At 31.0% G+C, this 16,729-nt stretch overlaps 1 protein-coding gene across 3 annotated transcripts; it reads left to right on the top strand.

The window, feature by feature from the left end:
- The first annotated feature begins 5,667 nt into the window (after positions 1-5,667).
- Positions 5,668-15,049, top strand: LOC111367847 (sucrose nonfermenting 4-like protein). Of its 3 annotated transcripts, XM_022988916.1 has the most exons (14): positions 5,718-6,237; positions 6,355-6,483; positions 6,629-6,713; positions 7,984-8,166; positions 9,856-9,990; positions 10,132-10,191; positions 10,803-10,892; positions 11,447-11,581; positions 11,991-12,135; positions 12,668-12,841; positions 13,128-13,191; positions 13,293-13,362; positions 13,537-13,651; positions 14,589-15,049. In XM_022988916.1, the coding sequence occupies exons 2-14, from the start codon at positions 6,371-6,373 to the stop codon at positions 14,681-14,683; spliced, it is 1,464 nt and encodes a 487-aa protein (XP_022844684.1). In that variant the 5' UTR covers positions 5,718-6,237; positions 6,355-6,370; the 3' UTR covers positions 14,684-15,049. The 3 variants fall into 3 exon arrangements, 2 of the variants coding, with proteins under 2 accessions (XP_022844693.1, XP_022844684.1); XM_022988925.1 differs by lacking the exons at positions 5,718-6,237; positions 6,355-6,483 and adding an exon at positions 5,668-5,710; XR_002697896.1 differs by lacking the exon at positions 13,293-13,362 and having other exon boundaries at positions 5,718-6,483.
- Positions 15,050-16,729: the final 1,680 nt, after the last annotated feature.

Raw genomic sequence — 16,729 nt, 5'->3', positions numbered from 1 at the left:
CCAGGACAATATTAAAAAAACTAAATTTTTTTATACTGCATTTAGTTGCCATTTTCAAAAAGGTTAAACCTCACCCTTGAAGATCCCATCGCTCACGCCTAGAGTTTTGTAAGGGAGGTAAATTGCAGGATGTGCCCCAACAGGCCAAGGAACAAGAGTTGTTCGTACACTGGGCCTACAAGGAATCCAATTCCATATTTCAGAAATCGAGCTCCCACACTGCGACTACCAGCACCCATTTTCATCATCATTTGTGGAAGAATTTGCATTGTTACATAGTAAAAATGCAAGTGCATTATGTCCATAAAAAATGTTTTTACATTTTTACCTTTTTTTGCATTTATTTCAAAGTTAAGGAGGGGACATTTCAGGAAATTTTCATGGAAAATACCTCAAATTGACCTAAATAAAGGAAGGATTTTCCAAAATAGCCTTTGACTTTTCTAAATATTTTGAACTACCTAAAACACCCTTAAACAAATAATTTTTCTAAAAATTTGTGAGAATTATTAATGAATAATTATAAAATAGAAAAACCCAAATATAAGAGAGGACCATATAATATAAAAAGGGTTGTTAAAAATAAAAAAAGAAATTAAGTTTGAAAAAGAAATTGATAAGATAGGATATCAAGAACAATTATATGCATCACAAGAAATATTAAAATGTTTCAAAGAAAACTTATTAGAAAATTTTGCTAAAGGAATTGTAAGAACAATAATTATAAAAGATATACAAGATATCCTATATAAATTGGAAAAAGTAAGAAAAATATTTCAAAATATGATATACCTTTTAGAACAGATATTGATATTATAAATTCTCAGACATAATTAGAATTTGAAGAATTACTTAAAAATTTATAAGAAGGCTAATAAAAAATAGATTATCAGAAACATACAAAAAATTAGTCTTTATCTTAAAATTTTATTTACACCTAATAGTAAAAATAAAAGAGTTTTTGGAATATAAAAATTTTAGATTTTTAGATTCATGATTATTAGATTTTTAGATTATTATATTTTTGTTCGCTCATAGTAGCACCTGTACAGTTGGTATCAGAGTCATAGAGATCATGAGAAAATATATAAAAAATAAAATTACCTAAAAGACTATGATTTTAGAAATTATTGAAACTTATAAAAATAGAATAAGGTACCAAGTAAAATATAGTTATGACATAGAAGGCTATATAGAAGAAGATAATATAGTTGGAACATATAGTAAAGATATAAACGAAGTTTTAGAAATTTTTAGAGTAATTAAAAATCTACCTTTAGAACTAAAAGAGAAAATAATTAAAAAGATATTATTTGAAGAATATAAGCATATATATATATATATATATAAGAGGGAAATAGATTTTATAATAATCTGAAATTACTATGGAAATCATAAAAATAAATAATTATTATCAATGTATTGAAGAAAAAGGATGTTATATATTTTACAACCCCATCCCTAATAAATTAAAAATAATAACATTATATATAACTAGGAATTTACCTAGAGAAATAAAGGAACAAATATTACATAAATTAATTGTAGGATTTATCAAAGATAGACGTACATATGAAATAATTTGCGAAATATTTGAAAATGAGTTGTATCATAGAAAAATATATGAATCGTCATAAGAATATAATGGAAAAAACTAAAAACATTTTAGAAAGGAAGTTAGAAAGAATAAGATTGATAAATAATAAAATTTTAGATGAATTATTAATACTTGGAGAAAAAACTAAAACTCAAGAAAAGCAAATATTAAAATTAAAACAAGAAAGGTATAAAGAAAAAGCAAGGTATTATGAAAAATTAAAAGAGATATCAAATCCTGAAATTATAAAATAAAAATATGATAAAATGATAAAAGAGTGTAAAAATGCTGAGTATGTAGTATTTTATTATTGTCAATCAAAAAATAGATAAAATGTCAAACAGTGAACATATGGAAGAATTAAAACATTTAATAAGAACATTAATAAATGATGTACAAGAAATTAAGAATGAAGTAAAAGAAGTTATAAATTATATAAATATATTAAAACTCGAAGTCAGAAAATTAAAAGAAAATGAAGAAAAAAATAATAGAGTAGATAAAAAATTTATAGAAAAAGAAATAACCAGAATAGGGAAAAAACATATTGAAAGGAAAAATATAATAATAGAAACAGGAAGCATGGACGGTGAGTTTAGAAAAAAATATTACCTAAAATAATAGAAGAAGAGGACTCTAGAGAAAAAATATTAGGTAAACAAAAAATTGAAGAAAATCAAGACAAAGAAGATGAATGAAGAATTAGATCTACTTATAGATAATTTTGATCATTTAAGTTTAGAAAGTATAGATGATGAATACCAAATCTTAATGAATACTGGAGGAGGACCAATCCCGTAGGAACCTCTAAACAAGAATCAATAGATCCAGATGAAAGCTATGCTCTAATGTATAATAAACCATATAGGCAATTTTATGATAAAATAAGAGATAAACAACCGTCAAAAGGAAATAAATACAGTAATAAATTTGAATTAAATAATAATTATAATAAACCTGTTAACCATGGAGGAACAAAATTAGACTTAGATTGCAAAATAGATACTAAGAGAGCCTTAATAACTTGGGCAGACTCAATGATATTATTCTTTTTATATAATAAAGATGATACATGGGAAAATACTGAAAGGAGAATAGATTTTTTAATTGCATCTTTTGAAGGAAATGTTAGAAATTGGTGGGAAGGAATTAGTAGTGATACAAAATCATTAATAAAAAGAAATGTACAAATAGAAATAATAAAGTCAGATAAACTAGGAATAGAAAGATTGGTAGAATATATTGCAGATGAATTTTTAGGAGAAAATTGGTTAAGAAATTATGAAAAAGAAGCAATACGAGAAAAAGATAATGCAAGAGTTAAGTTAATTAATCTAACAATTTGTGATATGTGTAAAATTAAAGAATATACTTGTGAATTCAAGGAATACTATTATACTCAATTTTATAGTAATGAGAATCAAGAAGTATATCAAGATATGTATTATAATAAATTACCAAGTTCATGGGGAATATATTTTAAAATAGAATTTGAAAAATATATTAAAGAAAATATAGGAATACATAGAACACTAGGATCAAAAATAAAATTCTTGTTTGAAAGATTTGTATATATATGTCAACAAAGACAATTATTGAAAAAATCATGAAAATTAACTAGAATATGTTGTGAAGATATGGAAAAACCCACAAGACGGAGATGTAATTCAGAAAAAATAAATAAAAGAAAGTATAAAAATAGAAAGTTTAAAAAATATAGGAACTTTAAGAAAAAATACATAAAACCTGAAAGGAAATATTATAAAAGGAAAAATGATATACAGAAAAATAAACCTTATAAGAAAAATAAAAAATAATGTAAGTGTTGGAATTGTGGAGAAATAGGTCATATAAGCCCGGATTGCACAAAGAAAAAAGTGAGAATATTACAAAAGGATTATTTTGAAATAGAAAGTGAATTAAGTGAAATATCTGATATTGAAAATTATAATAATCAAGAGATATTTATAAGTGAAGTAGATTCAGAAGATTATGGATCAGAATCTGAATAAAGAAATTGAAGAAATAGAAAATAATAATATAGAAATCCAAGAATATGAGGGAATAGAAGGTTATGGATTAAAAGTAACTTTTGATAATAATAAATTTAGGAAGATACAAAAGTTATCCTTAGATTTAAAAATAGGAAATGAGAAATTCTAGATAGAATATGGAAAAGAGAAAGAATAGCAATAAATGAATACCATAAGATTGAAAAAATCATAGATGTTAGAACTATTCAAGGAACACATAAAATAAACCTTTTAACAAAAAATACAGTATCAGAATTATTATAAAAAATAAGTAAAAAGCATAGTGAAAAGATCCAATATGTTTATTTAGCAGGAATACAAATAATGTTTAAATCCTTATTTAGAGAAGGAATAGATTCACCATTAACCGTAAGTTTACATGATGGAAGAATTATAAATCTTGAAGATGGTCATTTAAGAACTATAGAAGGAAATTTAGCATACCAAAAGCTAATATTTACTTGTTACTCGAAATATTGTGTCTCATTGAAAGATAAAAACTTTAATGAAGTCTTAGGATTACATTTCAAATTACATAGAAATGATATAATGGAACCAGGAGATCAAATTATGACTATGGAATATAGGGCATTATATACATTTACTAATTCTAATTATGGGAATATTTATTCCAATAAACCATATATAGAAATTCATAAGGAATGTAAAGATATTAGTAAAATAGTGGAACCGAACAAACAAATAAATCTTATTTCAGAAGAATATGAATTTAATATAACTAAAAATAAGCCTGAAATAACAGAGTTAAGAGAAGAAGAAGATTATAAAATAACATTTCATAATGGAAGGTTGATAAAGAAATCAAAAAGTCTTAGACTACCTAATAAAAAGGAATATATAGGAGAAACTAATAGTATAAAAGAAATAAAACCTCATAGCAATATTGAAAATATGAAAATAGAAGGAAAATATTTCAACGGTAGAAGGTATATAAAAGGACCAAATATATTGACAGATACAGGAGCTGGTGAATGTCATATGGCTGCAAATTAAAATGAAGGATTAATGACTTACAAGATAGAACCATATGAATATAGAAATTTTGATGGACAATTATATATTACAGAATTAAAGGTAAAAGTACCAATAAAAATATGTGGGATTGATCTTTTAGTACCATGTTATTTAGATGAAAGTATGGATATTGAACCTCATATATTATTAGGAATGAGTTTCTTAAATGGATTAGAAGATTATAGTATAAGAAGAGAATGATTATATATAACTCATAAAGGACAAACTACATTATGTAGAATAGGAAGTGGATGAATAATCAAATTAGTTTTCCATTGACAGTATATATACAAGTTACTATAGTAGAAACAAATATAACAACTTGTGCTTTAATTGATACAGAGAGTGATATAACAATTTTTAAAAATTTCTTAATAAAATCATGGAATAAAAATAGTAAAATAAAGACAACAGGAGTAACTGGAGAAAGTACTCAAATAATTGATAGTGCTGAAAAAGTTAATATAATACTTGGTAGTAAACAAGTTATAATAAATAAAGTATATAATTACAATAAGTTAGAATGTAATATAAATGTCACTTTCCTATTTAAATAAAGGTCCTTTGGGATATATGATTTGGCAATTCATTGTTATGTTTGTCTAATTTAACCGCCACGTGTTAAAGCCGTCATCCACATAGGCTAACAGAACAAATGGTTCCTAGTAAGTGATGAAGTGCAAATTTACAAAGTTCAATGAGTAATTGGGTGCAAAGTAAAGTTGAGTGGGTGAAATGTGACGTCTTGTAAAGTTCGGTAAGTATTCAAACAATTAACTCTTTAACCCGATGAGTGATGAAGTGCAAGTTTACAAAGTTCAGTGAGTAATTGGGTGCAAAGTAAAGTTCAATGAGTGAAACGTGACGCCGTTTAAAGTTCAGTGAGTATTCAAACAATTAACTCCAAAGTTCAGCGAGTAATTGGGTGCAAAGTAAAGTTCAGTAAGTGAAACGTGACACCCTCTAAAGTTCAGTGAGTATTCAAACAATTAACTCAATTTTTGGCCTCAATAAAAATCAGGAAAAAGAAAAAATAATTTATAGGGTTAGGGTTTCATTCTTAATTTTCTTCTCTCATGAAATTCCCCTTTTCTCAATTTTCCAAATTTATCTAGCTCTTTAAGCTTTGATTCCAAAAAATATTTTTTTCTTTACTGCTTATAAATTTTTATCATTGAAGAATCAAAGTTTCAATTTGTCAGGATTTCATAATTTTTCGTAGATACATTTATATCATTGAAGAATCAAGATCGGAGCTTTGCATTGTACTATTTTGTTTTGTGGTTTAATATTAAAGTTAGTACTTTCTTATTTTGAGGTTTTAATTTTTGTTCTTAGTTTTTGAAATTAAAGTTAGTTCTTGTTTTCGTGCAATTACAGAGTCCTTTATAATACCGTCAGTGTATTTACATTCAACAAAAAATTGGGTGTGCATCAGTTTATTTTAAGGCACATTTTGAAGTAGAATTTGTATTCTTTTAGTGGCGATTTGAGTTTAGGTAGTAATTTTATGATATCTGCGTTAAATTTTCAAGTGTTATGAGCTGTTTGGGAGTTTAAAGAAGCGAATGGGTACTGGCTTTCCTAATAATTGTTTGATTTTTGATTTTTTTTGGATTTTATTATTGGTATTGTAAAATTATTAGAACGTACGTACTAAATTCTAGTTTCTTTGGGGGGAATTTTTAGTAATATTTTGGAGTGAATGTATCCTTCTGGAATGAATTATGGGCGTGAAAGTGGCACATTGTTGATTCCCGCCCGTTTTGTGTGGTCATATGGTGTGAAGAGCGTGTATATCACTGGCTCGTTTACTGGGTGAGAGTTAATTAGCTCTACAAAAAGAACTATTCCCTACCTGTTAAATTTACAGCTTCTTTAGTCATCATTTTAGGATATTTTGGTTGTTGGTTGTGTTAAATTGTTTGTATGGTTGATCGGATATACTGTTAATCTGTTAAAGGTGGACCGAATGGCCTATGACTCCTCTTGAAGGATGCCCTACCGTGTTTCAGACCATTTGTAGCCTGCCTTCCGGTTATCACCAGGTTAGTTATTTAATGTGGCATTGTGTTACAGAGTTTTAAGTGCTTCATTAATGACTTGCTTTTTCATGATTAGATATGATAAAAGCTACTACGAAAATTTGATTATTCAAACGCGATATATTTTTTGGATTTTTCTTCATAAAGAAAGACGCTGATTTTCGATGAATTTTGTTTTTATTTTAGGGAACAATATGTTACTATATAAACAAAGGATGCTGACAACGTCTTCTTATATCATTAATTTTATGACCATCTAAGATATAAAGATTAATGACTCGCAAAGATGAGACTTATTTATGGTCTCGGTTGTTTACTCTGTTCTAATCATTATGGTTGTCCTATGATGATCTTGTGTTGTACTTGGGCTTATATTTGACTAAGCGGATGAAGCTGCTATCCTCCTATGTTTTTAGCTATAGTTATCTTTCTGTATTTGTTGGATGACATTGAAAGATTTTTTTAGCTCATGGAAGGAAATTGCAACGAAGTTATAAGAATATATTCCGAATTTCAGATGCTGGTAAAATAACAAATATATCCCTTGAAAGGCCAAGATAGAGAGGATAAAGTGCAGATTTTGCACGAGAACTTTTAAGATTGAGCCTGGCAATTGGAAGAAAAATATAAGAAAAAGACGATTAACTAAATGCTAACTGTCATTAATCAAATAAGTTTGAAACATGTGAGACGATTCAAATGTGTGAAAGAGCTAAAATATGCTTTGGCCAATTCAGATTATAACTAGTTGTTTAGACTATGAGATTGCAATGAAAAATACACTAATTGTGGGCCAGAGCAGGTGGCTAAAGATGACGGGATAAAATTTTGGATGCGTCTCATTTTACTCTTTTTTAGGTTAATAAGTTATTCTTGAAATGAAATTTTCTACCAGAACCAAACTATGTATCTTTCACTAATTTTATTCTTGTTTTCTTATGGAGAAATGAACAATTCCTTGACCTACAAATTGCGTTATGTCAAAATATCAATGTTGACACTGGAAAACAAATAAAACCCCATTTAGTTTAGGAGCTATTACTATGGTGATTTCAGCTGGAGGATGAACTTATTCCTTTCATAAAACGGAACCGTGAGAAATCTCACACAATCATATCGAAAATGTAGAATTTGTTTTGATTATGTTGGGTTGTTCCTCAATAACCCCCCCCCCCCCCCCCCCCCTTTTTTTTTAATTTTCAAAATTTCCCCCCCCCCCCCCCTTTTTTTGAGGAAATCTTTGTCCTTGTTAATAATGATACTTTACCTGCAGTACAAATATATTGTGGATGGTGAATGGCGACATGATGAGCACCAGCCTTGTATCAATAGTAACTTCGGAACTGTGAACACTGTCCTTTTAGCCAGGGAATGCGATTACCTTCGGGCAATTGTAAGTCAGCAAATGCCTTCTGGTTCTAGCATGGATGTTGATAATGCAGCCCTTCAGCGTGTGGTATGTCATTAGTGTTTTCATACATTTTCTTTCAGAAATGTTACCTGGTACTCCATTTTTGCCCATGTGCTTTATGATTTGATCTGATACAAAATAACTGGCTGGACAAAAACTATAGGCTTTGGATGCCCAATACAATCATTGCTTGTTCCGTCCCAAGAAACACTTTTTTGGTCAAACAAAAGTATCTAGGCGACTTAATTTAGCTTCCGTGTGTGTTGTTCGTTGCCTAGGATGAATCCTACTTATTCTATAATAGTCTGAAGTGATTGAAGATTTTAGATTTGCAAGTTTTCTATTTTGGGTCATAGTTATTAAGCCTGGACCTGACTGGCTTGTCCGACAGGCCAGTAAACTGGCGAACTGAATCCTTGTCTTGTCAGGTCAGCATATTAGGGCCACTTGGTAAGTGAACTGCCCTTGACCCGTCTGCACCGGCCAGGTTAAGGAGGAAACCCGTTAACCCGTTTGACCAAACCCACCAGTCCTTTAAAATTTTCAAAATGGAGTGCCAAGTTTCGGATCCAAAACCTCAGCTTCCTTAAGCTGAGGTGTTCCGCTAGACTGCCCCATTGGTTTATAAAATACCATCTACAATAATGTATAAACACGTGAAGCTTATTTGAGGTTATTGTTTATTTAGTCCTTGTTTGGCCCCCATTTTATGAAACTCATTTTTAACCATACATTTCATATGACTCACAACTTTTATCAACTTTTTAACTACACATTTCATTAACTTCATCAAATCTACTGAATATCTGATTTTTATCTAAACCAAACAATAGTTTAGAGTATTTTAGATTTTATGTCTTACATAAACCATTATGAACAAAGTTTCATGAAGAATAGGAAATGAAAGCTATGAAGCACAGACAATCATATTAGGCTGGCGTGCGCTTTTGTCCAACATGTGTCTTATCGTGTTGAAATCAACACTCCTCATATCCAACACAACACGTGGTGTGTCATTTTCTATATATTTTTTAAACTTCTGATGCTCTGGACAATTTAGGGACATCTCTGGCATGTACGCAACATGCCATGCAGCGTATTCTATATTGTTGTACCTGTCTAAATAAGTCAAAATTATGTGAGAAAAGTTCTATGAACTTCCTGTCAAATATTTTTGCAATTATACATTTTTCTTTATTTTGCAGTGGCAGTGTTATCATGTAGTTTAGCTCGAAGTTATTTTAATGTAACAAATAGCTACTCATCCAATTTAAAAAATTTCATCAACAAAATCCAAGAACAAATTGACGTGTTCTTCACAAGTCCGTGTCCTCTTTTGAACAATTATGTGATGTGTCCTCGTGTCCGTGCTTCTTAGAATGAAAGACTAAAAAATAATATTGATACAACTATATAATTTAAGCATATATGAAAAGCTTACAGATTTTAGATTTAATTTTTGAAAAATAGAAAATTTGAGAATTTATAATATTCCAATTACTAAATGATTTTTTATTAGTATCCGTTTTGACTTTTAAACTTTTGATTACATCTATGCCTTTTAAAAAAATAGAAAAAATATCATTCTTTTTTTTACCAGATAGAACCAATGAACCATTGACCTGGTCTTTGGCCGGGTCTCATAACTATGCTTGTGGTATTTGGTTGTCTTCCTTATTTTAGATCCATCTACCTTAGTTCACATCTTTTAGAGTGTCTTTCTATCTGTTACAGGTCCAAGTATCAGAAGGTACATTGCATGAGCCATTTTGTAGAATTTCAGAAGATGATTTACAGATGTCACGACATCGTATAGCTGTATTCATGTCCACACACCTGGCTTATGAGTTGCTTCCGGAATCAGGCAAGGTCAGGACAAATTATGCTTCTCCATCCATTTTTCACATGGACATCCCTCTATTGTTCTTTTTTTTTTTTTTTTTCTTCTTCTTCTTTTTTTTTTTTTTTGTAATTTGGAATTTTCATGATGTAATTACATTCGAATTACAGGTAATTGCTTTGGATGTTGACCTACCTGTGAAGCAAGCATTTCATATTCTGCACGATCAGGTATTTTTATTATTTATTTGAGGATTGAAGTTATCACAAATTTCGCTATGGATATGAGAAATATATTACCAAGTGTTGTGGGTCTAATTACAGTGTCAGGCTGGTTCCTCAGCTTCGTTACTCTTGTAGAACTTTCTGGATGAATCTTAAAATTCAATCATTTAACAAAAAGCGATATTTGGTTGTCATAAATAAAAAGAAATGTCTGCGGCTATTTTTGTTAGTTTGGTTACAAATGTGCAATTTGAGACGGAACAAGAATATGAAAAACAATTTCAAACTAAGGTATTGTAAGACCATTACAATTTGCTGTTCTTTGAGTTTCTGACCTTGTTGTCTGACTGTTGTGATGATGTCAACAAAATTACAAGTTTATTTTTGGTATGCATATGGTGCTGTATTTCTCTTATGTGTTCCTCAACGCAACTAAGAATCCACAATGCAGTATTTGTTAAATTTCCCGTTCTTTAAGCTATCCTACCTCCTAGGAAATAGCGTTTTAAACTGTATCTGTCATTCATCCATTCTTCTTGATATTTTTGTGCATTTACTTTGGATACCTCATTTACATCCGCCTCTTTTGAGTGATTTTTTTTTTTTTTTTTTTCAAGGGAATACCTATGGCCCCTTTATGGGACTTCAGCAAGGGGAAGTTTGTTGGAGTTCTTAGTGCACTGGATTTTATTTTAATTATGAGGGAGGTATGTAAGTCCTTTTTCAATTTTTTGGAACCTAGATACTGAATACTAGCTTTGTTAACCATTTTGTCCTTTGGTTTTGTTTCATTCTTACTTTTTTAATGACTAATGAGAGTTTCTTGCACACAAGCTTCGATTACTTTTTATTGATAAACTCATGGTTTTGTTACTGATTTGTTTTCCTTGAAGGAAAAACTTTTCCCTTTGATATATTCTGTAACCTTACGACCATAGTGATCTAGTTTCTTATTTTTCTTCATTCTAAGCTGGAAGGGAAAATAGATATGTTAGAGAGTGTTCTGGAACTCTAAATGATGCTGTGATTGTCTGGGATTTGAAAATATGGATAAACACGAAAATCTTTTTTTTTTTTTAAATTCTCTTTTAATTATGACACTTCATCTTCACTAATATTTAAAAATGCAGGAAGGGTTGGGGTTAAAGGTACTTTTATAACCATACTTTTTCGGGTTCCTATATGATCTTGTACCAGTTTTTGGACATACATATAGACTTAAAACTGTGGTTTTCCTGATTCCCTTTGATGCATATGGCAGCTTGGAAATCGTGGTTCAAATTTGACGGAGGAAGAACTTGACACAAATACAATATCTGCTTGGAAAGAAGCAAAAACATATCTGAACAGACAGCTTACTGAACAACAGGTTGCAGTTTCAAGACGTCTTGTGCACGTAAGTGTTGATTCTATTTGTCGAGCCTCAACATTGAAATTTTATTTTTAACTGGTTTTGACTTTTACATCCTGATGATGACTGAAGATGCTTGGTTGGCCACTATACATGAGACCATATTATGTTTATTCTTTTTTTTGCCTCAAGTATTTATGCATTTAGAATATCTCAGTTGATTATAGATTATGAAGAGGATGGATGTTGAGTTGGTGGGTCAAAAACGAGATTTAATGACTGGGCATGTCACCCGTGCTTATTCTGGTCGAAAAAAGTAGTTTTTCTTTATTTTGCGACAAATTCTGTATCACAGTCATATCTCATATTAGCCATGTCTCCAGGTTCTTGTCAAATTTGTTACATTTTAGTGTGACTTTTGATCTTGATCAACATACATTGTATTATTATTCAGGCTGGGCCAGATGATAATATCAAAGAAGTTGCATTGAAAATTTTGCAAAACGGTGTGGCTACAGTTCCTATAATTCATTCACCTTCAGAGGATGGATCATGCCCGCAGCTACTACATCTAGCTTCTCTATCTGGAGTACTAAAATGTGAGAAAAGCACACACAAATTTGTTTATATGTATATTGAGAACGGTTTTTGCTATCCTATGCTAGAGAGGAGAGGAGGAGGATAGTGCCCTACCATTTTTCTTAGTCTCATGTTGCCATCCACTTCTTCGAAGTTGGAGAACGGATCTAAAGCAGAAAAGAGGAAAATACAAGATAGAAAAAAGGAAAGAAAGAAGATTTCGGTCTGGTAACGTTATTTGCTTTCTCCGGCAGGATAATGCTGTTTACTTTTGGAACCGATACACCGATTAGAATTTGGGAAAAAAGTTGGGTAACATTTGTCCTGTTGGCTGTCGGGATAACTCCAATGCCTGTTTTTTGGGTCATTGTGCAGTCAGTGGAATTCTAATGCAGTCTAGCCTTGTGGATTGAAAGTACTAGTTTTTTCTGTCTTTGTTCTTTAAAATTGGGGAATTGAAAGTCATGCTTTAGGAAAGAAAAACTGTATAAACGTGTGTATATGTGGGCCAAAAGTGATGCATTTTATCTTCACAATTCTGCCTTTTTACAGGTCTTTGTCGGTATTTCACGCACTCACCAGGGTCATTACCAGCACTTCAAATGCCAATTTGTGCAATCCCAGTTGGAACTTGGGTTCCCAGAATTGGAGAACCAAATGTTCGGCCATTGGCTGTGTTGAGGTCGAGTGATTCCCTTAGTGCAGCACTGAATTTGTTAGTTCAAGGTATGCATTTAGTTCATTGAAGAGTTGGATTCTCTAATACCTTTTCCAGAAATTGATGATAACTGCTGGCATTTTCTTGAATTTGTTTCAATATATTATTTCTGAATTCACTGCTCTCTAGGTACACCTTGTTGATCAAAGGTATTGTATATGTAGGCATCATTCTAAGACATTGCTTCAAACAGTAACCACTTCCTAGTGTTTGTTTATGAAGCATTTAGATTTAGAAATAAAATTTTCTTTTATATATATATATATATATAACTTATGTCTGGCTTCTTTGCAGCTCGAGTAAGTTCAATTCCCATTGTTGATGAAAATGATTCATTGTTGGATGTTTATTCTCGAAGGTTAGCATTGCAGTTATGATACATGGGAAATTTTGTTTTATGACTTTCTGATCTGCGCCAGTCACTTTTCATAGTATGAGCTTATTTCACCATTTTGACAGCGGTATCACTGCTTTGGCAAAGAATAAAAATTACGTGCACATTAATCTTGATGAAATAACTATTCATCAGGTGAGCATATTGATTGTGTTGCATATGTGATACAACATCAATGGACTTTTAAATATTCGCTTTATGGCAACGCAGTGTTTGGATATATTTGATACCCTTATCTACTAATCCAAATTAGACATAAACAACATACTTGATATTTGTCCCTGAGCTACTGACCACTTTGAATTTCAGGCATTGCAGCTTGGAGATGACCCTCATTCAACTAATGGAAACAGCATTCAAAGATGTTACATGAGCTTGAGATCCGATCCCCTATTTAAAGTTATGGAGAAATTATCCAAGCCAGGTTAAACTTTTCTTCTCCTTTTGTTTTTCAAAATAATCGTCTTTGTCGTTGGCAATATGTTCCTTCTTGGGCAAGAGTGTACATATGTAGTAGCTCACTGAAGGTTAAGCATCACACATAATGCTTAGTTCATTCACTTCGGTCCCGTTTGATTACACGAAATTTTCCATGGAACTTGGAATTCGAATTCCAACTTCCACTTTTGGTCTGTTTGATTGACAAAATTTTCCAGGGAATTGATTTTCCATGAATTTCTAGGTACAACACTTTAAAGCGTGATTTTCCACCTTTTTTTCCTAGGGGATAGGTGGTTTTTGGTTTTCCACCTTATTTTTATTTTATTTTTTTTGCTTTTTTTATTTTTTTTTAATTGTTGGCAATGGGAACAAATTTTAGGAATAATTGTAAAAGAGGATATCCCTGAAATTGACAATTTTCACGTAAAACAAAGTCAAACGAACATCAAAAAATACTTTTACTTCAACATTTTTCACATGAAAAATTTATACAATCAAACACAATAATTTACAATTTTCATGAAAACAATTTCTAGGTAATTCAATTCCCTGGAATTCATTTTCTTTCCATATAATTTTCCTACTTGTAATCAAACGCACCCTTCATTGTTGGATTTTCTTGTTTGTGCTATTCTTGACAATCAACTGTATCTTTTGGTCAATTTCTCACAATGCATGAACAGTTCATGCTTCATTTAGGGAAAAAACACTTTTAGCAACTCAATTTTTAGTGAAGTTTCATGTTGGTCGCTAAACTTTATTTTGTTCCAAAGAGGGTGTTCCAATTTGGTCACTCCTGGAAATCTCAATTTTGATGTGACATCAGATTGTCATATATATTCCATTAGAAAGACTAACACATTTGAACAGAAGGACAGAAAGCAAAAGCTAATTGCTTTTCAACCCTATTTGTTTTTCAGGTGTCAGACGGCTCATTATTGTGGAGGCTGGAAGCAAGCGCGTAGAAGGCATTGTTTCGCTAAGCGATATTTTTAGGTTTCTCTTGGGGCTTTGAGAAAGCTGACAACTGCATATTTCATCGTGGCACCAAATTACTAAACCAAGGCCTGATGAAAGTCATATTTTATGCCATCTGATCTCTATTCTTTTGTAAATACAATTGGATTGGCCTTGAATGCCCTGGTTTCTTAGGTCAATATGCTGAAGAATTAGTGATGTAAATTGTAATATTTGGGGTTTTCCTGGATTTTCTGGTTTCCCCTCTAGCTGTTATAACCCAGGGCTCTGTGGTCAATATAGCTGCCATTTTTGTGGAAAGAAAGTCTTGGAGCTGTTAACAGTTGGTCTTGTTTTGGCCCTAAAATCAAATCTTAAAACTTTATCAATCTGTGTATAAATGTTTTGATTCAGAGAATTTTCAGTCGATAAAATCTTTACCATGAGATGCTGAATAGCAGGCAGTACAAAAAGACGTTAAAAATAATATTGGGAGCACATTATACTGTGATTTCAAAATAAACTAGTTTTGCAGTATATCAAAAATATTTGTTATTCTAAATTTTTTTTCTATGTAAGTTACTGTCCCATCGAATTGCATCCCTCGACTATGTCTCTGCCCCTTCTCCTCTTTTCCTTTCCTCTCATCACGACCTAACGTGTGAGAAATATTGGTCTTAAATGCACATCTGGTAAGAAACCACCTGCAAGGATCGCCGTCGCCAGAGAAAACAAAGAATGGACATATCAATATTGTTCATTACAGCAGTGGCAATTAGAGATGGATATGATTCTTGTTGCAAATCAACTGAATTGTTAGCCATCAATGACCCTGAGTCTCGCGTAGCTAAGATTTGACTCACTCAGAGATCTATAATTTAAGAATTTGGATAATCACTGTTCTTTTACTAGTCAATTTTGAATGTGATGATTGATATACACACGAATTTATCACTAAGAGACCGACCGAGTTCCCCCTCTCCAGATGGCCCAACTTGCAGCATGACCCACAGTGTCTGGCTAAACAAAGCCGGGCTAATTTACCTTGTTCATACTACAAGAAAATCAGATCTCTCTTTTCCTGGAACCAAAATTGGAAAATATAGAATCAAGTGGAGTAAACAAATACAGGACAGGATCAAATGTGTGTCTTTTTCCTAGATTTACGACTTTCTGTGCATATTGTGTAAGTATCGGGGGATTAAGAATATCCTGTAAGCAATGCATTCAGTAATTTGCAAGTCAAAAACATGAACAATATCACCTTTTGTTGTATCTGAAGTTAGAAATTGAGTTCAAAATTGAAACAAGTACAATGACAAATGAGTATTAATCAGTATTAACTAATTAGTTAGATGAGAATGGGTATGATCTTTTGTCAACATTTATGGGTACATTTTGTTGAAATAGGTTTGAGAGAGTTGGAAATGGAAACTCGAATATCGAACGCGAGAACACAACACTAAACTTGAACATCGGCAAAAGTGAATAACTCTTGAAAGTAACTCGATCACTTTAAAATTATTCATGAAATTTTAAGGTTACTTAGGAAGAAAGAGGATATGTTTTCATGTTAAGAGGTGCTTAAAATTGATCCCTAATCACATATTTATCGTTTAATGACACTAATTCGCGATAATAATTCATAAAAGAAGTGACTGTTCTCGAAAGGGCACGTAAATTTTGAACCAGAAATTACATTGTATAAATATTTTAATTCAAGTTTACATGTTTGTCATCTTCAAATTTGTTCCTCAAAACCACAAACTTTCTTTAAGTTTACGTTTAAGTCCAAAACTCCTTTCAAAGTTTATAGTGACCTATTTAAACTTTTATTATCACTTTTTATTTGAACAATTTTCTAACAAATTTTACACTTTATGTCACATGAAAATTCTAAATTTTAGCCTTCATATTGAGTTGCCTCATGGATTTGAATAAGTAAACAAAAATTATTTATGTTAGTGTAATAAATTTGATATGACCGAATACGTTTAAGAAAGAATGATAGCATACAATCTTGAAAAATTAATGTCCATAGTACCACGAAAAACATATTAAATTCATAGTATATTAGTAATCAATCAATTAATAAATTAATAAT

Source organism: Olea europaea, chromosome 2 (assembly GCF_002742605.1).
Source record: "Olea europaea var. sylvestris chromosome 2, O_europaea_v1, whole genome shotgun sequence".
In the NCBI taxonomy this organism is placed as follows: Eukaryota; Viridiplantae; Streptophyta; class Magnoliopsida; order Lamiales; family Oleaceae; genus Olea; species Olea europaea.
The sequence above is the reverse complement of the archived record's forward strand: the minus strand, read 5'-3'. Positions and strand labels throughout refer to the sequence as shown.

What these genes read in the sequence shown, in the direction of transcription:
- LOC111367847 (XM_022988916.1), top strand. Translation starts at nt 6,371, where the DNA reads ATGTATCCTTCTGGAATGAATTATGGGCGTGAAAGTGGCACATTGTTG. An exon ending in ACTGAATTTGTTAGTTCAAG is followed by an intron (nt 12,842 to 13,127) that starts GTATGCATTTAG and finishes GCTTCTTTGCAG; the next exon opens with CTCGAGTAAGTTCAATTCCC. An exon ending in TTGGATGTTTATTCTCGAAG is followed by an intron (nt 13,192 to 13,292) that starts GTTAGCATTGCA and finishes CCATTTTGACAG; the next exon opens with CGGTATCACTGCTTTGGCAA.